The following is a 24,366-nucleotide window of genomic DNA, read 5'->3' as shown; positions in this document are numbered from 1 at the left end:
CCACATAGCACAGGGAGATCAGCTCCGTGCTTTGTGGCCACCTAGAGGGGTGGGATAGGGAGGGTGGGAGGGAGACGCAAGAGGGAGGAGATATGGGGATGTATGTATATGTATAGCTGATTCACTTTGTTATAAAGCAGAAACTAACACACCATTGTAGAGCAATTATACTCCAATAAAGACGTTAAAATAAAAAAAAAAGAAACAGTGTGCCAAACTCAGGGGTGCTAATGGCAAAGAAAATTGGTAACATTTTAAGAAAGAGACACCAGGTACTTCAAAATACATGACATTTTATCTCAGTGCCATTTTTCATTCATTTTTCCAAGTTCCTGCCCAATCTAACCTTTTTCACTTGCCTAGCAATTTTAATTTGAAAAGAAAATTCCACTCTTCTGATATTTCAGAATGGTGGCTCTCCACATCACGCGAATGGCAAACTTCAAAAATATTTCTTTGAAAAGATAAATGAATAAGAAACTCCACTTAACAGAAGCAGTGACCAAGAGCCTAAGGTAGGTAAACAGAACCATCTATGTGAGCTAATTAATGATAGTAGTTTAAACTGTCATGTGGAATCACTACACACTGGTACCAACGTATAGTTTGTCTAAAAAAAGTGCCAGTTGGCAAAAAAACCTCGCCTTATCCTATTCCCTCCAGGCGAACTCTGTGGCCTCCCCTACAATCAGCATTTAAGGGTAAAGCCTGTTCCAGCAGGACCCTGCTCCAAGCCTATGGCTCGGTACTGCGCCTGACGTTTTCTTCACATCTGTCTTTACCTAACTCAGACTGAATTACTTTATGAAAGTTCACTAACTGAGCGAAAACAATTCTCTATTATGGTAATAAACTGGTTAAAACAAACAGAAAAAAAAATAAACTTCACAGATTCTCAACTGTCTGTGTTAAAAATGTTTAAAGAAATCCTATCTATCCTTTAAAACCCATCTTATGGGTTTTCCATGAAACTTTATCCTGGATAACCTCACTCGAATCAGATAAAATCTCACCTTCCTACAAATTTTCTGGAATTCTGAACTTTTTTGTTTTCTCTCAAAGGGTAGATGTCAGAATCTCCTGTGAAATCTTTAAACATACAGACAATGGCAGTGCTCCAAATGTGGGGTTTCTGACTTCATAAGTCTTACATGGGGACGGGGAAGCTGTATATGCAAAGCACCACGGGCTAATCTGCAACTACATATGAACGCTTACCGGAACCACTGCAGGAGATCAGGCACTGAGCAAGGTTCCAGGAATTCAAGCAATAAGATCTAGTTCTGATCTCATGAAGTTCATACTTTACTCATAAAGCCCACGACAGTGCTTAAAAATTTTCAATTTTAGTGTTTACTCTAGGTCTCCACGTGTGATCACAATAGTGGATAAAATGATAAAAATGCTTCCAGAAGCATTTAACTTTAAGTGAAGGAAATAAATAAAACATACAGACAAAACTTTAAAAACATTAAGAGATACTGAAAACATTATAGAAGCATAGAGATGGAAGACAGTAATAATGACTTCAGAAGTAGAAATGGCTTTGAAAGGGGGAGAAGAAAAAAAAAAAGAGAGAGGCATTTGACCTAATCAGTGAAAAACAGGCAAGATCTCAAGAAACTGAAGAGCCTTCCAAGTAGAGGCAGGCACAGAGATGGCAAAAGTGCTGCCATTTTCAAATGCATATCCTCAAATATGAGACGTATTTTGTATCAGAGGAGGTCCTCCATGAAGAAAAGAAAGCTGGTAGGCATTTTCAATTATTTTAATTCTAAAAATATTTAATAAACATGTAGACATAGTTCCTTCCACAAGGGAGTTTATACTCCAATAGGCATGAAGAGGACCATTCATTCTAATACAAAGAAAAATGCAAGTTCAAATTGTAGTAAGTTCTAAAAAGGAAGTAAACAGGAGAACACCATGAAAAATAATGATGGGAAATTTCCTCTACATTAGTCAAAGGCCCTCTTCTGTGACACTTTAAGTCACTTTGTAAGTGACACCTAAGAGAACGCAAGCAACCATCCATGGAAAGATGACCTCATCAGTGAAAAACAGGCAAGATCTCAAGAAACTGAAGAGCCTTCCAAGTAGAGGCAGGCACAGAGATGGCAAAAGTGCTGCCATTTTCACCTGCATGTACAGGTGAAACAGTACATGCAAAGAACATGAGCCAGAAAGGAGCTTGACATATTTGAGGAAGACCAGTATGGTTGGAACTGAACACACAATGGAAAGAGTGAAAAGGTGAGATTCGAGAGGTATGTAAGACACATCATATACCATAGTAAGGGACTTGGAGTTTATTCTAATGACAACTAGAAAGCCATAATGTGCTTACTTGTACTTTTAGGAAAATATAAAGAAAAAGTAAAATATGTTTACTGATTTACAGTAACATTTCAATTATTAAAAACTGTACTTGATTAGAAGTACAAAGATTCTCTCTTCATTACATTACACAATAAAAATAAGTTTCAAACACACTCCAAAATGCTTTCTTTACTTATTTTTTAAATATAAATAACCTCTAATAAAAGCCATGTGGACCAAACCAATATAAATGCAACTCAGATTCCACCTCTGATTTCCCCCTCAATATCTAGAGAATTTCAGCAACTGACTTCTATAAGCATACTTCATTTTAGTTGAATATCTACCTGTGATAAAAGGTATTTGGACTACCTGGATATTGAAAACACTATAAGCACTAATAAAACTATTAAGTGTCCTAACACTTCCTCACAAAATTTATTTAATCTCATTGACCAAATGTAGGTAAATACTGTCAGTTCATACTATGCGTTTAACCCAAGTTGTATCAGCCACATACTCGTACACAATATTTGATGGAGACCACAGCCTGCACAAACACAGTAATCCTCCTCCACTGGGCCTAACTTCAGCCTTACCTCTATCAAGAGCCTCATCTCCATATGAGTTTTCATCAATTAATTCAACAAATGTTAGAATACTATGTGTAAACTACAGTACCTAAACCTCTCAAAATGTGAATAACTTGTCCAGATTTTTAACTCTCTTGAAAACAACTGAATTACAACTTTAAGAACTATACCCTCTGGCCTGCATGTTAGGTCACTTACTTGGATCACTATAATATTTGAAGAAACAGAACAGTGACCTGCTTGCCCCCAAACTTGACAAAATTATCTGAATTAATAGGACCTTCTCTAGCCTCTGCAATGGTGTCAATCTGTTAAATCATAACACGTACATTATTTAAACAGAGTCAAAACAAAATGGGAGGAGGACAGGTGTTAGCCGCCAAACAAACTCTTCTGGATCAAAAGAACAATTTTTCTTCTCAAGTGACAGTGAATGTTTATGACTAAATGGTATGCCTCATTCATTGATAAATTATGTTGTATTGTTTATGAACAATAAACATACTCCAAGACAACCATGTCTGATTATAAAAAGTTACAGTCATAAAAAATAAGATTAATATTAGTTAACAATGTAATTTTAACTTTAAATTTCTTTCCAACAAATAAAAGCTAGTAGCAAATTAAGAAGAAAAAATAGTCTGGCTTCAAAAAATGTTGTTATTGAATCAATAAACACTTCTTACTTCTTTAACACGGATAACAATTTAGTTGACCTTTACATAAAAATCTTAAAACATACTTATTAAAACGTAACATGCAAATAAAAGATATCTGATTACTAGTTCTAGATCCGTGAGGTTTAAAATTTTAAACAGCCACGGTACGTATGCTATGCATTTTTCAGACATTCTGAAAAATTTATGAGATGTATCAATAATTGATTTATATTATGTGTGTCCCATAAGCATTACTAAGGTAGAAGAAATCCCTGTGGCCTGGTTTCACTTAAACGGTATTTGTGATCTTGGCTGAGCTTCAGGAACCCCTGTAACAATTAATTCAATGGTTACTTATCTGATAACTTCAGTTACTCAGTACACAGACTCCAACCAGAAAAGCGAAATCAGCCTCAGCCAAAGAATAATTTAAAGCCCCATGCACCTTATTCACAGGCAACAATTCAAGTCCTTGACTCAAAGCCTTTTTCTTATTTAAAGAAAGCGGCAGATTAGGAGAAGAAAAGGGTTGTAAGAAGAAAGAGGAGAGAAGGCAGCACAGAGCATTAAGTAGAGCAGTAGCTCTCAAAATGGACTCCCCAGAAAAGTCAGCAGCATCACCCGGAAACACATTAGAAAAGGAAATTCCCTGGCTCACCCAGACAGACCTACAAAATCAGCAGCTCTGGGGATGGGACCCAGGGAGTGCTGGGTTTTAACAGGTACTCCAGGGGATTCTGACAGACTCAAGAACCACTGTCCTAGAGTTAGGAATACCAACAGCACAACAGAGTCATCAATAAAAAGGCAGTAAGAACTCACTAACATGGTTCCAATAAACTTGTCTGAGCATGTCCATTCAAGGTACTACATTCAGGCACTTTAATAGACTCAGACAGCAAGAGAAATTCCCTCCAAGGAGTTATAACCTGATTGAGGTAGGAGGACAATGGAAAGGGTGAAGAAGCCAAGTAATTACGTAACACTGAAGCAAGCTGCTCTTCAAACTCCGCTACCTAAAGGGAAGGGTAGCAACTGCACTCCGGTTCACTATAATCACCTGACGCACGTCAAACTGAGCATGAGTCATCAAAGCAAAGTCAGTTCTGCGTGAAGCAACAGAAACTACGAAGTCTGGAAACCTTTCTTTGAAAAATTGCTGAGAATATGAAGTTTTGACAATGAAAGCCAGAAAGCTTCTTATATCCAAAAATTCAAGTGTGATGGACAGCTTCATTTTCCATGATGCGAAATAAATCAGTTACTGTAGCTGTTTTGGTGATTTCTTTAAAGTAGATACAAAAAATGCAAATAAGATAATGCCCCAAAATGTCTTTATATGAGATAACCAGGGTCAACTTAAAATTCTGCATCCAAAGAAGACTGGAGCATGTAGGCCAGCTGCTTAAAAAGATGAAAGTCTGGATTTTGGTGGACAGTCATGGTTGGAGAAATTTTGCAGACAATTTCCAGGTTTGTCCATAACAACTTCCCACTCAGGCTCCTCCATGCTTTCCCCCTTCCAGCTGACTGGAGAGATGCCTAGAAACCCTTTGACCTGGGTCCTTAAGTACATGGAGAACAGGATCCCAGACAACCTGAAAAATCTGTCCTGGACAGTTACAAAAGCAAGAAATAAATTTTTGTCATGTGAAGCCACTACATTTTGGATCTCCATGTTTCAGCTGTTTAGCCTACCACATCACAACAGTGGGCAATAAGATTATGGTCCATAGTAACTATGGCTTAGGGAGCATTTTGGTGACAACAATTATATTAATATCCTATTGATCTGTACTGTTTTCTAAAAGGTACACCCCCCCACCAAAAGGGACTATTAGTTACTAGTTATTATTTATAGGAATACCATTCTAAAATCTGGATAACCACATCACAAATATGGGAAGATGTTCATGAAATCATAAGAAAACATCTCATTTCAGAATATCAATGTGTAAGAGATTCATGACTAAAAAATCAAAAACTAAATATTATCACCATCAACATGTAGTCCACATCTGAGTTTCTGCTCGTATACATGGTTGGAGTTTACATGCCTGTGTGCACTGAGGGTTTTAAAGGGATACATCTCTCTGATTCCTCTACTTTTACTAAGACTCTGCCCCATGCCCTACTGTAGGGTAAATGCACATCCAAAAGGCAAAAAGAGTAAGAGAAAAAGGTGACTTTCACATATGAATATGACTAGTCAGGCTGAGAAGAATCAGGGAAAAGTCAATAAAAGAGGCTGCCACCATTCGATTCATTCCTACAGAATTAGAGGACCATTCCTATCTAGACATGTTACACACAGCATAGTAATTTTGTCCACACAAACACTCTCTCTCTACTAAGTACCCACAGTGCACCACTGAGCCAAAAGGTGAAAGAAAAAATGATCCCTGGAGGTTTCAACCTATTTGACTCAAAGGAAATAAAAAGACTGACTTCTAACTCTCCACATCCAGCTGAGAACCAGGAATGTTCTTGGGCACTCACAAATACATGCTGTCTCTCCCTGCCTCTCAGTTCATTCAGGACCTCTACAACACTCTGATTCACCCCAGACCCTAACCTTACACTGCTGAAACAAAACCCCCCTCATCTGTACCTGTGATACAAAGGATTTTCTATTCACACATACTATGTCAAGGAAGTCCATATACCTTTTAAAGTCCTTTTTAAGTCTAGTATCAACACACAAATCAAACTCTTCTCTCCTTTTTGCTACTTCGCATCACTGTTTTCATTTCTGTCTCCTTTTAGTGTACCTATCTATCTCCTATTGATCAACGTGTCACAAAACAATACAATTTTAGATTAGAAAGACTTTTAAAATTATCGAATATTATCTTCTTATAGAAATGAAAATGCTAAAACACAGGGATCAAACAGCATGCTGAAAGCTACATAGCTACTTTAGTAGAAGAACTGGTACCATGTTCCAAAGGCAATCAAGTCACGATCCAATGAAAGCAGCCCCAAAACAGCAGGAGATGCTGCTACAGTTGTAGATCACTGAACCTATAGTTGAAGGGAACCCCTACCCACTCCCATTCAGCCCTTACTTCTCAGTTAAAGAACAAGTTAGCCAATACATGAGATTGAAACAGGAAGTCCACGATAGAAACGCTCAAACCTAACAGGACACATTAACCAGGGATTCCCCAACCAGCAGAACAATATCCACTGTCAGCTACTTTAAGCCTTACCTGGCAGGTCTCCAAGCCAGCTGCGGCAGCCACATCCCCCTCGCGCCATTAACGTCTCGCCTCAGTGTCCTGAAATTCCCAACCAGGAAGGAAATACAGCCAGCAGGCACTCCCAACCCAGTTACGGCTCTACAGTTCTACTGTTAGTAACCTTCCCTGGGACGTCACCATCTGTACCCATAAACATGCATACACCGAGCAGCCCCCACCTAGGATGAGCTCGACATTACAGGGCCTTCTTCACAAAAACCTCAGGGACCCCTAACCTTAACTATAAAGTTTTCTTTTATTTTTTAATGTAGAAAGCAAGCCCCAATTAGAAAACCTGGGCATGTTTGAGTGATTCTGCTGAATATACCTGAAAAACAAAGTAGTTACAAAAAATGGAAACATGCAATTTAAAAATAATACAAATATTTTGACTGGTTTTAGAAGTGTTTTAGCATCTCAAAACACACAGCAACTCTAGTTCTGATAAAGTTAAACTTTCAACAGGCATATTTCTGTTCCTCATGTGACAATACACCTACACCCTCTTGAACACCTGCAGTATTTAGGAGTTCTTCAAAGATGTTTACGGGATCATTAAAATTCACTGTAATTAAGAGATACCCACCAATTAAAATTTTTTCTCTGAGATAAAAATGAAGCTTAGAGCATTTATGAGGCACCCTCTTTATGCCTAAATTTGTGCTAGATAAGAAGTGACTCCGTCCCTTCTTAAGGAATTTGTAATGTGCTTAGGAAATCTAGACTGACATTTAAAACAGTTAGAAGAATACTTTAATGGTAAACTACCTCTATTGCTATTAAGGGTAAAAATAATTCACAGAAACCAGTTCAGATGGAAATATCAAAATAAACTCATGGTAGGATTACTTGACGGTCCCACAAAATTCATTTAATGAAAAATAATTACAAGGAAGATCTGTTTTAGAGTTACATCATATGAAACAGGGAGATGTTTTAGAATTACCTAAATATTTTGTATAATTTTTATTTTCAATAATTATACTACTTAGTAAAACATAAAATAATCTAAAATGATAGCTTATAGTTTTTATGCCTTGAGTGATTTTAACGTAGAGCCTAAAATACAAAGAGAAATTTGAAATATGAACTTAGATATTTACCATCTGCAAAACCATAGCTTCAATCCATTAGCAACCTATTTTCCCAATGGTACATACACTCCTTAGCTGGATATCAGAGTAGTAATACAGGTAGGCAGACATATCTGAGGATTTAATTTTACCCACACTAGTGTTACAGCATTATGACCTACAAGAGGTTCCTGATTTTTGACTTATACAATTTATTAATTTTAACAGTATTTTCCCAGTTTGCCGTCTCTCTTGTTTGCGTCAAAAACAGATCAGTTATATGGACACACACATACATACAACTAGTCTAAAAAAACAACTGAAAGGGCTATCATGTAGGAAAGATTTTAATTTATTCTATTCAAGGAAAAGACCTAGGACTAATGGATAAAAGATACACAAGGCAGAGTTTAGTTCAACAAAAGATCTAATTTTCTTTTTTATTCAAACTATTAAAATGTACACTGGGCTGCCTTGGTTGGCTACGTAATTCTTTATTAGCGTAAGTGAAAAAGCAGAAGGTAGATGATAATCTCTCAGGAATGCCACCTCTAAACTGGAACAAGGCTGAACCATGGAAACCCCAAAGGTTCCACTTAGACCAGTGACCAGTGTCAGATTACCGCATCGTCCAACTAGTATGCAACTGAAATGAATGAAGCCTCCATTTCTTCATTATGATATAAAACATCATAGAATCAGAGAACTTTATTCTTTAGCACAGAACTTTAAAAAAAAGATCACCTTTCAACATTAGAAGTATGAGAATATTTTTAAATAGTACATTATATATATTAAAAGTTAAATATTTTTCAACAAGAATGATGGATGAATATTAATTTTCCCTTTTCTTTTCCCTTCCTCTTTTTCCCCATACCTTGCCCAAGCCAAAAAATAAAGAATGTAAGCCAATTTTATCTATCAATTTGGCACTCGCAGGAATATATAAGAAACGATTAAGTGTTTCAAAAAACTGGATCTGGGCTTCCCTGGTGGCGCAGTGGTTGGGGGTCCGCCTGCCGATGCAGGGGACACGGGTTCGTGCCCCGGTCCGGGAAGATCCCACATGCCGCGGAGGGGCTGGGCCCGTAAGCCAGGGCCGCTGAGCCTGCGCGTCCGGAGCCTGTGCTCCGCAACAGGAGAGGCCACAACAGTGAGAGGCCCGCATAGTGCAAAAAACAAACAAAAACAAAAAAAAAACTGAATCTAAAAGTATACTTTAAAATTTTTCTAAAATATTATGATTAAATTTTAATGAAGGAATACAATTATTTAATAATGATAGGTTTAGTATAATTATTAGATGCTTCCCATCAAATCAGTCATCTGAGATTACCATAATAATTTACAATAAAATATACTCATGGTCCAAAAATCTGCACCATTCTCATCTTGAAGGAATGAATATTTGAAAGTACTAAAAAGTCACTTATGGCTCTCTTTCTCATTTATAAATCAATGATGGCATCTTCAAATTCAAGAACTCCCCTCTACCTCTCCCAAGTGTACACACACAATCAAGCAGAACAAGAGATGCTCAATTCCTGAGTCACAGCTGTGCGCTAAACCACCAGATGACATATTAGAACACTACCCAGAAATGTACGCTCCTGTTGCTACCTCTCTTAGAATCACCTTTAAACAGACTACGGCCAAGACTGAGGTAATTAAAGTACACCAAGACTTAGCTTACCAAGTCTACTACCACATCAAAATACTCTCAGGAAAAATTCTGATAGAAAACCATTCACAGCAATTAGTTCTCATGATAAAATTATTTTTCATGGCACAAAAAATTAAAGTATAAGCTGTCTTTTCACATACTTAGCATAGTCATATTTTCATTTCTAAAGGCTATTCCAAAAATGTTTGCCTAAAACTAGACCTATTAGAAAAATATATCTTTATACATTACTTTAAAGGTATTGTTACTATATCACACTCAGGAAATAAAATTTTGCTAAGGGTGTGTTAAGCCAGTGATTCTTAACTTTTGGAAGGCTGTGGCCCTCCAAGAGGATAATAAAAGCTGTGACCAGAGAAAAATGTGTATTTACAAATTAAAAATATGTATATAATTGTTGGGGTTCTAAAAGACAGTTAAGCCCAAGTTAAGTGCCATACCCCAAATACTAACTCTTATAACTACCTTCATAGAAGACACTTAGAAATACAGCTATCATTCTCCGGTTAAACGTGCGGAAAACAACTAAACCTATAGCTCCTTCATTTCTTAAATTAAAATGAAATGTATATACAAGTCAATGGAAACTTAACGTGTGCTGCATATATTTAACACTTTCAAATACCTTTTAGACCCAATTAGCTATTTAAATTCAAATAATTTTTGTATAAAGTTTTACTTCTTGCATTACAACCTTTTTTAAATAAAAATCATGTTTTTAAAGTGATCAAGTTTTAGAGGAACCTGATTCACTCAGGATCCACTTTGTTCCACACATTACGTTCTTCTTCCTTATGATCTGAGGAAATAAAAATCTTAACATCTACTCAACTTTGCTCAAATATTTTTACATTTTTGGTCGAAGGATATATTTAAATATGTATTTTTTCACATATAATGAAAATGACATTACTCTAGTTTACATCTGAGTGCCAAAATATTTAAGGTTTCATATTTTTTTAGGAAAACAATAATTTGACATATTTTCAAAGGTACTAATTTCTGGAACAGAAGTTGAAAAAAAGAGAAAATGAAACTTTATAACTGAAAATTATCACTAGGTTACACCTACAGTAGACAAGGAGGATTAAAAATCAGTTAAATCACCACTAAGGCAGGTAAATAAACTTCTATGACCTTTCTTACTCTACAGTCTTAAAGTGAAAATACCAAGAACCTCTCCTAGGCCTTGAAAAAAATATTTATAGGTAAGAAGTAATGGAAGACACTGAAGGGATAAAATGTTTTTCTGAAAGTACAGACTTAATTTTGTTTTCCTTTGCTCATCTCCACAGTGTTAAGCCATTAACTAAAAGGAGAAATAATACATGCAAAACCATTAATCACTCCAGTATTTTTGGAAAATATTTTAGCCTCGTTGATTGCCATTTGAATAAAGAACAATTTTTAAATAGTCGGTATAAAGAATTCAGGAATACATTTAATATAATATACTGACCTATTTCCAATGGTTCCAGACAGTAATTACTTTCATTAATAAGAAGCAGAATGACCACTTTAATGTTAGGGCTATGTAGAAGAAGAGTAAATAGTTTTAAATTAATTCATTTCATCCTAAATTTAGGTTGTGAAATCCAATTGGGACCAATGAAACACCTACCTACACACAAGTTAATAACAACTGGAAACCTTAAACAAATACCACGGCATTAATGGATTTTGTAATTAAATGTTTTCAGTATCTAAAATTCCCTTTGACATTCTTAACTCCTCCAGTATTTAAAAAGCCCATCTTTTAGCCTGAACTAGTCTGACCAAAGATGTGAACAAAATATTTACTTATGAGACAAGGGAAAATGTGCTGTTAGGCGAAAATCAACTGGTGCTTAATTAAGAAAGCCAAAGGGTTCTGACTGGCGTGAGGGTTTTGTTACTGTGGGTGCTTTATAAACACTGCTCTGAAGTCTGGACAATCCCTAAGAAAGTTCAGATGTACAGCTGACATGTAGATTATGCTCATGTAAACAATGTGAACACACCTCAATGGGAGAAAATCATAGTAGCATATTACTTACAAGTAAAACTTTAAGGCTACCAGGGAGATTCAATTCTGACACTGCTCTCTAGGGAAGAATGGAAAATGTTTACAAATTTAACTGAACCTGAAAAGAGCCAAAGTAGAAAAAAGGTAAAGGGACAAGTAAGGGGGAAGGAGTTGCTGCAAGGTATATCTCAAGGCCCTCCGCACAAAATTATCTTAAAAGTTTCACCAGAAAGGTATGTAATTCTTGGTTATGTTTCATTAATAAAATGATCAACTGCTCACTGGGGTGGGGGAGGATGAGTGGGAGATGAGTGGGAAGGGAGGGAGGGAGAATGAGATGGAGAGAGGGAGAGAGGGAGGGAGAGAAGGGGAGGAGGGAGAGGTGAGGGGAAGTAGGCACTGATAAAATCCTTGGCAACGGCAAGGTTATTAAGCCTCTGAATACACCTGATACTTTATACACTAAGCCGGATGCTCTGTTCCATAAAGTTATCATTATCTTCTCTCATTCTTCTTCCCAAAAACGTCCTTGATTTCAATATCAATATCAAAACCAATGATTTATCACCATCACTGATTAGATTAAGCCCTGGAGGCAGTACTAGTTCCAGGCTGATCTAGAAAGATCTTTTGGCTTCATTTAATGTATATAAATTTCCTTTTGTTTCTGTTTTTTTAAACATTCAGGACCAAGTGATGATTTTCCAGTACAGGTTCCAGAAACATAATCTGGGTGGGTAGCTCAACCATTTCACAGACACAAGACAACCTGCTCAGCACTTACTATGAATTCAATATAATTCTGCATACGTTACTTGTCTAATTAAGTTACTCAGCAGTAGGAATGGGTGATGTTAATTATCTAAGAAAACTTTCATATTTTGATATGTGTTTATGTTAGAAAGCAGAATACAAAATCTGCATGAATTTTTAGATAAAAGAGGGGAACTTCTAAGAAGATAGGGTTCTCAAAGGGTTACTCTGAACTATGCCTCAGGATCCCTGAGGTATAAGTGCATTTCTTCAAATTCTTCTCCTGCCATTTTGGGTAAACTTGGAAGAAAGTGTTGAGATGTACTGTCTTCCCTACCTCAATGACCCCTAATATTTCACATTTCTTTCCTACCATTGTTTATAATACTTTACCCAATTTGAATTACTGCTACAGATTTATAATCAAACACCTGAAAGGCAATACATCTAAACTTTTATTTTAAATGATATAAATTATTTTTTAGAAATTTATTTCAAAAGGAGGCCCTTGACGCTCTTACAGAAGTTTCTGAGTGAAAGAGCATTATCATGAACTTAAGGAAATACTATGGCCCAGACAGACTTTTTTTCTCAATAACCATTTTCTCCTTTAAATTTATTTTTGTGCTTTTAAACATCCTTATATTCAATTTTTGTTCAAATTTAAATTTTGCTTTAAAATTTTCAACTACACATTTGGACTATGGTACCAAAACCTAGAACATAAAACTCATAATGTGTTCAAATATGACTCACTGAAGAATACAATTTCAGGTCTGGTAAACTACCAGCAAATGTGCTGAGACTTGCTATCTGGAACTCACTGGAAACAGTTACTCAACTTACCTGGGGCTAATCCAGCAGCAGCAGCAGGAGTCCCCATGGATGGGTGAGAGAACACTTGAGAGAAGGCAGACGCATGTGCCTGGGACGCGTTACTGAGCCTGGAGGTTGCTCCTCCTTTGGGAATAAACTCGCTTGCGGTAGGATTTGGTGTCTATTTAAAAATCAAATATAGTAAGTTAACACATTTTTAAGCCCAAAAAGACAATGAATCTACTAGGCATTATTCCACAGTGCTCTATTTACTAAGTAAAATATTTTACTGAAAGCATTTACAGTGTTTTTTAGTTTTCATATTTTGGGGTGGGATAATTAAATTTCTTGAAGAAAAATTTTCATCAAATTTGAGGGTTTTAATCATTTCATTTGCAGAATTTAACTTCAGAACATGAAAATTTGCCTTTATTGTCAAATATACATCATTACCAAACTATCCTAACACATTTTAGAGAACTGGGATGTTGAAACTGCCTCAAAACTGAGCCAACAAGTTTGAAATTTAATGTCTTTAAACCACTTCTACCAGGATAAAGATCAAAACTGCCTTTATTCCAAAATTAATCACTTCCTTCTTTATAAGCACTTAAGACATTTCCCCAATAATATAGTACCATGTATTTAAATAACAGTAAAGACAAGAAAAGCACTTAAAAACAAGGCAAACACACGAGAGGACTCAAGACATAAGGAAAACATAATAGAGGCTCCAATGTCTGCTAAGTATTCATGTAACTTGTTACATTAAAAAACATTTTACTATGAGATTACATGAAAAAAATTTCCTCCCAGTTGTACAATGCCACCTCTTATCTAGTCAAGTGGCATGGCACCTTTGCCTTTAAGAATGACTAGCACGTTATAAGACTGCAAATCAATTTCACAAATGGTCTGTATTTTGTCCATGTGGAAAAAATGAACATCCTAAATATTTTTCTGAAACTGTGACCTACATGCTCAAGTACAGTGACGATTCAACACACTGATATTTGAATTCAACTTCCAAAAGGGTCGACCAAAGAGATAATCTAGTATGTTCATACTTCAGCCCACATTTTCTGTATACATATAAGCTAAGTTTAAAATACACTGAATCATGATGCAAAACATTTAATCACTTGAAGTATTTTAGAACTGATCATTAAAATGGAAAAATATTTCCATAGAAGGCATCAAATAAAAAGATGGACTAATTATTGTACAATCCAAGAACAACTTCCCTACTCGATATGAATGACATTTTAAACTGCTAGGTTAGAGTTCAAAATATTAAATTTGGAAAATAGCAAGTCAAGAGGCTAACCTCATTTTAAGCTCTAAAACAAATGATATTTTACTAGTTACGTTCCAGCTAAAATTAAATGCAAAGTAATAAAATACAGAAAAAATGTTAACCTGTGCTTAACTACAATATAATAGATGTACAGAGAACCTCTTTTACTGCCATATCTAAGACATAAAATTCTGAAGAAAAAAAAGAATCAGGCCTGAACCAAAACATATTTTCCAAAGAGAAAAAAAAAAGTCCTCTTCTGTCACTTATGTGTCTATTTTAAAACCTTCCAAATTTAAAACACTGGCATCTTCTTTAAAAGTACGGCCAATTCCTTAATTTCTGGAGTAGAAAATAAGCCAACGCATTTTATTGACGTAGCAATCCCTAGTTATAAAAGAACAAATGGTTACCAAGAGGATCCCTTCAGAGCTAAATCAGTGTGTACTAGTTAATGCTGAATCTGTTTTAGAAGATGAAAGTCAAGATAAAATCAATCAGATAACTTGGTACAAGAGGTCAAAACGCAATCAGATAACTTGGTAAAAGAGTTCAAAACGCCCAGGAGAGATGGATACTTCAGGATTACAAGATTACTAAGAGACAGCAAATTTAGACAAAGAAATTAATCTAGTCTAATCCCGAGAAAAAGTATCACCCAGTTTCCATTTCATTTATACCTTACATTTACCTTGAATAAGAGACTTTTGATTTCAAAGCTGAGTTTCTCTAAATCAAATCTATTTTAAATTAGTCTGAAAGACTATTTTTAAGGGATCCTATAAAGGAGAAAAAGGAGGGGAAAATCTATTCTACCTCCCCCAAATAAATTATATATAAAATGCCATTAATAAAGGTTCTTCAAATTTATTATGATAGAAGTTATTAAAATTAACTATGAAAATGTATACACTAAACTGCAACTTTTAGGGATTCAACAACCACAGATCCAAAAAACCTACCAACAATGAATTTTAATTAAGAAGTGAAAAGAAGGGCCTAAACCCCTCCCTCCATTTTTTTTCCTGATTTATGATGGCAAGGCATTTCCCTTGTCTGGGTGGTGAGACAGTTTGTTTTATTTCAGATGAGTTTATCTGAGATGAGAGAAAAGGTTAAAGAATTTAAATGGCAGAAAAAAGAATTACATAGTAGGTATAACACAAAAACCAAAATCTAGGAATAAGTGAGTAGCGCTACTATTATTAACAGTTAATATAAATTCCTCTAACCAGGTTAGAGAACTATTAAAAATACTTAATGAGAAATTATAATAATGAGAATACTTTCTCATGATAAAATTAGTTAAAATAAGAACTATATAATAAAAGTTATATATATAATAACTATATAATAAAAAGATGCATTCTTTAAACCACTTTAATATAACTGGTTTGTAACATATATAAGGGTTTTATAAAGCAACAAAATACCATAGGCACACACCTTTAACATGTTAAAAAGAATACTTTTTTAGAGATAGATAAGGCAAAACTGGTAATTAAAACCAGTATCACATTAAAATGAAATCTCTGTTCATCAGAAAATAAACGATTGGGACTTCCCTGCTGTCACAGTGGTTAAGAAGTCAGCCCGCGAGTCACAACTACTGAGCCTGCGCTCTAGAACCCACGAGCCACAACTACTGAAGCCTGCAGGCCTAGAGCCCGTGCTCTGCTACAAGAGAAGCCACCGCAACAAGAAGTCCGCACACCGCAAGAGTAGCCCCTGCTCGCCGCAACCAGAGAAAGCCCATGAGCAGCAAAGGAGACCCAACACAGCCAAAAATAAATTAAGTTTTTAAAAAAAGAAAAAGAAAATAAAGAATATATTTTAGCTTTAGGAGGCAAAGGTTATATCTAGAAAGAAGAGTCAAGGACTTGGGTTATATAAACTTGTCTAACTTCAACAACACTAAAGAGAATGCAATAAATGAGAAAAGGAATAGTGAAAAAGAACACCAAAGTTTTATTACTCCCACCCTGTGACTTAGATAATCCCATCATAACTCTCTAAATATGTTCCTATAATATTAAATTTGTGGGTTTTCTAACATACATATAATTATATTTTTATTCATAATTTCTAATTTCTATTCATACTTATTTATTCTTATTTGTTTATTTTTGGCTGCGTTGAGTCTTTGAAGCTGTGCGCAGGCTTCCTCTAGTTGCGGCGAGTGGGGGCTACTCTTCATTGCGGTGCGCGGGCTTCTCACTGTGGTGGCTTCTCTTGTTGCGAAGCATGGGCTCTAGGCGTGCAGGCTTCAGTAGTTGTGGCTCGCAAGCTCTAGAGCGCAGGCTCAGTAGTTGTGGCGCACGGGCTTAGCTGCTCCGCGGCATGTGGGATCTTCCCGAACCAGGCCTCGAACCTGTGTCCCCTGCATTGGCAGGCAGATTCTTAACCACTGTGCCACCAGGGAAGCCCTCTATTCATACTTTAAGTCCTAATTTTCATTCATATCTTAAACAGCTCAAAATGTATATTTGGGAAAAAAAATCAATGTTTATGTCAAACAGCAGACATTCACTCTGTGAGAAGTTATCAATAGAGTTTTAGGTTCTCACACACTTAAATTTACACCGCAACTTTCACAACCAAAAGAACCAAGTGCATTTTATTTAGTGAGTTCTTCAAACCAACATCATCCCCCAACATTTGGATATGATTCCTACCTGTCCTCTCCAGACAGAAATATACTAAGTCAAGAGTCCTGGCCTTTAGCTTAAAAAGCACTGTTGTAATTATTATCATTATATTTTAAATGAAATAATAATGTTTCAATTCAGACATCCCAACCAACCAAAATGATAGAGTGTTTCCTATTTTACCAATGACTGATAAAGGTTTTTTTTGTTTGTTTGTTTTTTTACAAATGAAGTAATTTTCTGATGAGGTTTCTAGCTCAAGATTAATACAACTTTATGCTTTTCTACTATTATATTATTTCTTGGAAACTGTTACTTTTAAAGTCTAATTCAGAATTTAATACTCTGCTGGACTCCACTACGATCAAGAGTACTTATTAATAACACAATAAATTAGTCCCATAAATTAAGGGACTAATTTAATAACAGTGAAACAAAATAAAAAGTTCAGCCATTAATTTTTAATTAGGTAGAATGACAGGAAGAGGTTTATACTGGATAAAAACACAACACAAAATATTATGTAATATTTCACTGCAAATATGCCAAAAGGTCTGTTAAGAAAAAGAAAGCTGTCTTAAGGTGATGCGATGAATGACTGAGGAATCACTGCTATTCCTGAATATTGGTCAGGCTTTTTAAAATCGCACAGTAACCTCATAAAACCATAAAATACCCTCCTTAGTAAAGCTCCTTGTAACGAGCTCAACTTGCTTCACCTCTTAATAGCTTCATAAGCTGCTATCAGTAATCTTTCTACTCTCTGAATGAACGTGAATGACCTGGTAAATTTTTCTGAACAGCTTTATCTAGATATAATTGACATATAAGAAACTGTACATATTTAAATGTAAGCTTTGATAACTCTTGACATAGGTAGACCACCATGAAACCACTACCCAAATCAAGAAAATGACTACATTCATCATGCCCAAAAGTTTCCACAAGCCTGAATGAAATCCCTCCCTCCTGTTCCTCTCTGCTCCACTGCTTTGGACTCCAGGCAACCACCAATAAGCTTTTTGTCACTATAGACTAGTCTGTATTTTCTAGAATTTAATATAAATGAATCTTACATACATATGTAGGTGCTGGGTTTCTTACTAGCTTCTTTCACTTTGCATCATTAAGATTCATCCTTCTTATGTTTACTTTGGGTTTAATTTGTTCTTCTTTTTCTAGTTTCTTAATCTAGAAGCTGAGATCACTGATTTGGGAACTTTTCTCCTTTTCTAATACAGGCATTTAGTGCTACAAATTTCCCTCTGATTACTGATTTAGTGGCATCCCACAACTGTTGGCATGTTTCATTTTCATTCAGTTCAAAATACTTTTAAGTCTCCCTTTCTAATCCCTCTTTGACACATGAGTAAGTCAAAAGTGTGTTTGTTATTCAGTCTCTGAATACTTGAGATTCTCCACAGATCTGTTACTGGTTTCTAATTTAATTCTCTTGTGGTCGGAGAACACATTTGTATGACTTGTACCCTTTTAAATTTATTGAGACTTCTTTCAAGACCCAGAATTGCTCTGTCTTGGTGACCAATTTCTGTGTGAACCTGAAAAGAGTATTCATGTGGTTGCTGTGGGGCACAGGGCTCTACGAGTAAACTACCAGAGCTGCTCAGGCCTCCCATCTCCTTAATGATTTTCTTCCTCTCATTGAGAGAGGAGTACTGAAATCCGTATCACCGTCTACTTCTCCTTGCAATTCTACTAGCTTTTGTCCCATATATTTTAACTCTGTTTTTAGGTGCATAAACATTTAAAAATGGCGTATCTATGCTCCTAATAAACTGTCCCCTTTACCTTTATCAAATGACCTTCTGTATTCCTGGTAATGTTCTCTGCTCTGAAATCTACTTTTTCTGACATGAATATAGCTATGCCAGCTTTCTTTTGACTAGTGCATGGTATAACTTTTTTTTTTTTTAATGGTATAACTTTTAATCTATTTTCGTGTTTATGTTTAAAGCAGGCTTCTTGTCAGCTTCATATAGTTAGAGTTTGCTCTTTTTCTTTAATCCAATTTGAAAATCTCTGCCTTTTTATTAGGCTGTCTAGAAGACTTATATTTAATGTGATTACTGATAAGTTCAGGTTTAAATCTAGCTACCATGTTGTTACTTGTTTTCCATTTCTTCCACCTGTTCTTTGGTCTCCTTTTCTGTTTTCTGCCTTCTCTGGGATTAAATGATTTTTTAAATTTTCATTTTACCGCCTCTCTTGGCTTGTTAGCTATAACTCTCTCTGTTCTGTTACTGTAGTGATTATCTTAGGTTTTACAGTACGTATATTTAACTTATCACCGACTATCTTAGTCTGCTAGAGCCATAATAAAATACCACACACTGAACAGCTTAAACCCGCGGTCCCCAAACTTTTCGGCACCAGGGACCGGTAACGTGGAAGACAATTTTTCCACAGACAGGGGGAGGCAGGGGGATGACTCAGGCGGTAATGTGAGCAATGGGCAGCGGCAGATGAAGCTTCGCTCGCTTGCCCGCTGCTCGCCTCCTGCTGTGAGGCCCGGTACCTAACAGGCCGCAGACCAATACCGTTCCGCAGCCCAGGGGTTGGGGACCCCTGGCTTAAACAATGGAAACATATTTTCTCACAGTTCTAGTAGGTGAGAACCCAAGATCAAGGGGCCAAGAGGGTGTTTCTCCTGAGGCGTCTCTCCTTGGCTTGCAGAAAGCCATCCTCTCACTGTGTCCTCACAGCAACAGGCCTTTTCTCTGTGTGTGTGTGCAACCCTGGTATTTCTTCATCTTCTTCTAAGGACACCAATCATATTGGATTACAGTCCATCCTTACAACCACATTTAGCCTTAATTAAATCTTTAAAAGCCCACTCCTATATACAGTCATATATATTTTTTAAATGAATTTGGGGAAGACACAATTCAGTCCATAACACCAACTATCATTGAATTTTAAACTACTTCAGATATAGTGTAACAAGCTCACAATATTATACTTCCATTTCTCCCCCGCCAGACTTTGTGCTATTATCATCATATATTTTATTTCTACATATGCTATAAACCCAACAACACACTATTACCGTTTTTGCTTTCAACAGTCAGTATCTTTCAAAGAGACTTACAGAATAAGGGGGACAGTTTCTTATATTTCCTCACGTAGTTACTGTTTCCAGTGTTCTTCATTTCTTTGTATAGATCCATAAGGTATTTTCTTCCTTCTGCCTGAAGTACTTTCTTTAATATCTATTAAGTACACATATACTGCACGTGAACCCTTTCAACTCTTGTATGTTTAAAAAGGTGTTTACTTTGCTTTTTAAAAAATATATAATTTTGAAGTAATTTAAAATTCACAAGTAGCAGTATCGTTCACCATCTCTCCCCAAAGACATCACCTTACATAACTAGAGCATATTTTCAAAACCGTAAAGTTAACATTGGTGCGATAAGTTTAAACTGCACATATTATTCAGAATTTCACAAGTCTTTAAATGCACTCAATGGATTACATTCTTGCATTTTTCCCAAGAACGGAATTCTAAGTTGACATTTTTTTTCTCTTCCTATATTTTCAAGTTATTGTTACACTGTCTTCCGGCTTGTACTGTTTCCAACAAGAAATATGCTATCACTTCTATCTTCGTTCCTCAAAAATGAATATTTTTCCCTCTGGCTGTTTATCTGGTGTGCCTTGGTGCAGTTTTTACTCCCCCATGTTTCTTTCGTGCTTGTGTTCATTGAGCTCCTGGATCTGTGGGCTTACAGTTTTCATCCAATTTGGAAAATATTTGCCCACTGTTTCTTAAAATATTTTTTGTTTGCCCTTCCCCCACCCTGCTTCAGTGACTAAAAATACAAGTGTGTTAGGCTGCTTCAAGTTATCCCATGGCTCACTTTTTCTCTATTTTTTGGATAGCTTCTATCACTATGTCATCAAGTTCACTAATCTTTTCTGATGCAATGTCTAATCTGTCATTAATCCCATCCAATACTTTTCATTTCAGCCAAAGTAGTTTTAAATTTTAGAAGTGTGATTTGGATTTTTTAGTAGGTCTTCCTTGTCTACACTAACATGTTTAATCTTCCCCCTAGTTTCCTGAACACATGGAGTATTGTTGTAACTCTTCTGACGTTCTTACACACTATTTATGTGTTATAATTGATTACATTTGCTTCTCTTTATGGGTCATATTTTCCTACTTCTTTGCATTGCTGGTAATTTTTGATCAAATGCCAAATATTGTCACTTTTATCTTTTTGGGTGCTGGAGATATACATATATATATATATATATATATGTATATATTTAAGGATGCCTTGTTTTTTTCTTTATTTTTAATAAATTTATTTACTTTTTATTTATTTTTGGCTGCGTTGGGTCTTCGCTGCTGCGCGCAGGCTTTCTCTAGCTGTAGCGAGCGGGGGCTATTCTTTGTTGCAGTGCTCAGGCTTCTCATTGCGGTGGCTTCTCTTGTGGAGCACAGGCTCTAGGTGTGCAGGCTTCAGTAGCTGTGGCGCACAGGCTCTAGAGCGCTGGCTTAGTAGTTGTGGTACACGGGCTTCACTGCTCCGCAGCGTGTGGGATCTTCCTGGACCAGGGCTTGAACCCGTATCCCCTGCCTTGGTAGGCGGATTGTTAACCACTGTGCCACCAGGGAAGTCCTAGATATATTTTTATTGCTATAAATATTCTTGAGATTTGTTCTCCATTGTCATTAAACTGATTAAAAATCAGTCTGATTCTTTCAGGTCTTGCTTTTAAGCTTTATTAGTTAAGACTAGGGCAGCATTTATTCTAAGGCTAATTTGGTCCCACTACTTGAGGCAAAAGACTTCTCATTACCCTACTTAATGCTTCATGAATTATGATGCTTTCCATGTTGGCTCGTGGGAACTATTCTTGGCCTTGTGTGAGCTCTGAGAATTATTTCCTGTAATCTTTTCAGGAATCTCTGTTTCCAGTTCAAGTAACCTCCTCACTCATAGCCTCTGATCAGTACTCAGCTGAAGATGCAAGGAGAATCTCTGTAAGTGTCCAAAGTTCTATGTATGAGCTCTCTCCTCTCCAGTACTTTTTTTGTGAACTATATCCGGCTTGGCCTCTGTAAACTTCCAGTTTGGTCTCCCTAATTAGATAGATCACTAGGCTCCACCCGAGTTCCCGCTCCAGGCACCAGGCTCAGAAACTGCCCACCGAACAGTGAGCTAAGGTAATCACGGGGAGCTCACCTCATTTGTTTCCCATCTATCAGGGATCACTGTCTTTCACTGCCTGATATCTAATGTCTTGAAAACTTGTTTCATATATTTTGGTCAGTTTTTTAGCTGTTTCTGGAGGGAGGGTAAGTCTAATCCCTGTTCTTCCACCTTGGTCAGAAGACAAATTTTGTGGTGATGTTTTCCAAACATAAGGTATTCCTAATTTGAGCTTAAGTTATAAATATATAAAATTTAGCCAACTCCTTGTTTTGGCTAGATCAGACACCCACCAGTAAAGAGATGTTTTGCAACTATTAATTCAAACTATTTATGAGCAAATCAACTACTTCCCTATAAAGCTGGTTTTTCAGGTTTTGTTGCGCTTCCTATACAATCTCTTTCCTAAACAGATAAATTATGTCACAACCATCTTTCCGATAATGCAGTTATCTTTGAAGCATCAAGTCAGCATCAAGTCATGCAGTCTATTCTACATCCTAAATATTTCTCAAATTCAACTACTTCTACTCATGTCATTGTCAGTGCCCTAGTCTAGGTTACCATCATCCCAACGGACCAACCTGACTCCAGTCTTGTACAACTCAAATCCATCTTCTACTTTCAGCCAGGATAAAAGAAAGAGAGAGAAGCAGAAAAAGAGAAGGAGGAGGAGAAAAAGGAGGGGAAAATGGGAAGAAAGAAAGAGAAGGAAAGTTTTATTTAATGACTTAATTGCTGAAATCCAAAGACTGATCAGGTCAAGTCTCCACTGTCCTTGACTGAATTAAATCATTAAAAAAAAGCGAGAGAGATAAAACGTTGATACTAATCTTGGCCATATCTACTTTTTTCCAGAACGTATGACTCCCATCTCCCATCTTCACTACTATTCTTCTCTCGGGGCCTAGTTTTGGACTAAGTCAAAAGATTCATGCTCAAGGTAGAGGGCTGTATGTATGTCTGTGTGTGTCTGTGTCTTGGCAAGGGCAGAGAGCAGTGAATTATCTGGAAAGGCAGAAGAGAGGATACTGATAATGAAGGAGAAAGGCAGGGATAGGCAAGAATTTTGCCTTGATAAAATTATCTAAAAAGGCATAAAAAGATGAGACTTATAGACATAAAGAGCAGCACTATTCAGAGCGATTTTTACTAGTCTTCAGTGTTCATCAATAACACAGAATAAAGAGGAACAGGGAGAGACAGAAAGGAGAAGTCAAATGGCTAACCAGAACCTCCAAGTTCATATTTCTACATGGTTTTTTGTTGTTGTTGTTGTTGTTTTGCCTTAGTGGGTTGTTATTTCTACAGATTTCAAGCATGTCCAAATACGGTCAATTTAAAATTTATCACAATACACTCAACTTCTGGGCTATTCAGAAACTTAATATTTTAAGACCAGTCAAGTTTCATCTTATAAAAGTTAACATATAACACTACTACTAAAAAAAAAACCAAAACAACAACAACAAAAAACACTACTACTATTGTGAAATTAGTCTAATATCACAATTTACAAATTTTCTGAAGTAAACTGGGCCTTCTGATAAAACAACCCAATAGAGGAAATATGACTCTCTAAATAAATCAGATTCAAATTGGTGGGGACAGTGAAGGAAAGTTGACTACTACTGCTTACAAGAGATTCACACCATTGTTCTTTTAAATATAAGTTCTCCTACTAATAATCTGACTGTCTTAAGGGCAAAGTGGCATGTGTATGTCAGAACCTGCCAGATGAAAGTCAATTAGTAAGAGGTTTTATGTTATGGTAGAGTCAAACAAAAACATTTCTGGGAACTCAGCTTAAAGTCACTCTCTCTATATAAGAGTGTGAAACTGTAGGCGCATTAACTTCCAAAGACGCTCACTAGTTCATCTTTCATAAAGTTTGTCAGAAATGGGTAACACTATTCTTGAGAATAGTTTGATACTATGTATCAAAATGAAAAACAAGCATATCCTTTGACCTAGTATTCCTACATCTAGGAATTTAGGCTAAGAAGAAAATCACCCAAGTAGAAAAGATTCCATTTAGCACAGTTTTTTTAAATGATTTTTTAAAGTGGTGGGGGGAGGGATAACTAAAATATC

The 24,366-nt window shown here is 36.2% G+C and overlaps 1 protein-coding gene across 11 annotated transcripts in view; it reads right to left on the bottom strand.

The window, feature by feature from the left end:
- PAN3 (poly(A) specific ribonuclease subunit PAN3) overlaps positions 1-24,366 on the bottom strand; it is a 118,717-nt gene that overhangs the window by 54,641 nt on the left and 39,710 nt on the right. For all 11 annotated transcript variants that reach the window (XR_004346620.1, XR_004346621.1, XM_032610765.1 and 8 more), the window contains one exon: positions 13,175-13,325. Coding sequence is in view for 9 of the 11 variants with exons in the window: in XM_032610765.1 (XP_032466656.1) it covers positions 13,175-13,325 (151 nt within the window). In the remaining 2 variants the exon portion in view is untranslated. The remainder of the gene's footprint in view (positions 1-13,174; positions 13,326-24,366) is intronic.

Source organism: Phocoena sinus, chromosome 18 (genome assembly GCF_008692025.1).
Source record: "Phocoena sinus isolate mPhoSin1 chromosome 18, mPhoSin1.pri, whole genome shotgun sequence".
In the NCBI taxonomy this organism is placed as follows: Eukaryota; Metazoa; Chordata; class Mammalia; order Artiodactyla; family Phocoenidae; genus Phocoena; species Phocoena sinus.
This window is presented reverse-complemented; position numbering and strand designations above follow the sequence as displayed.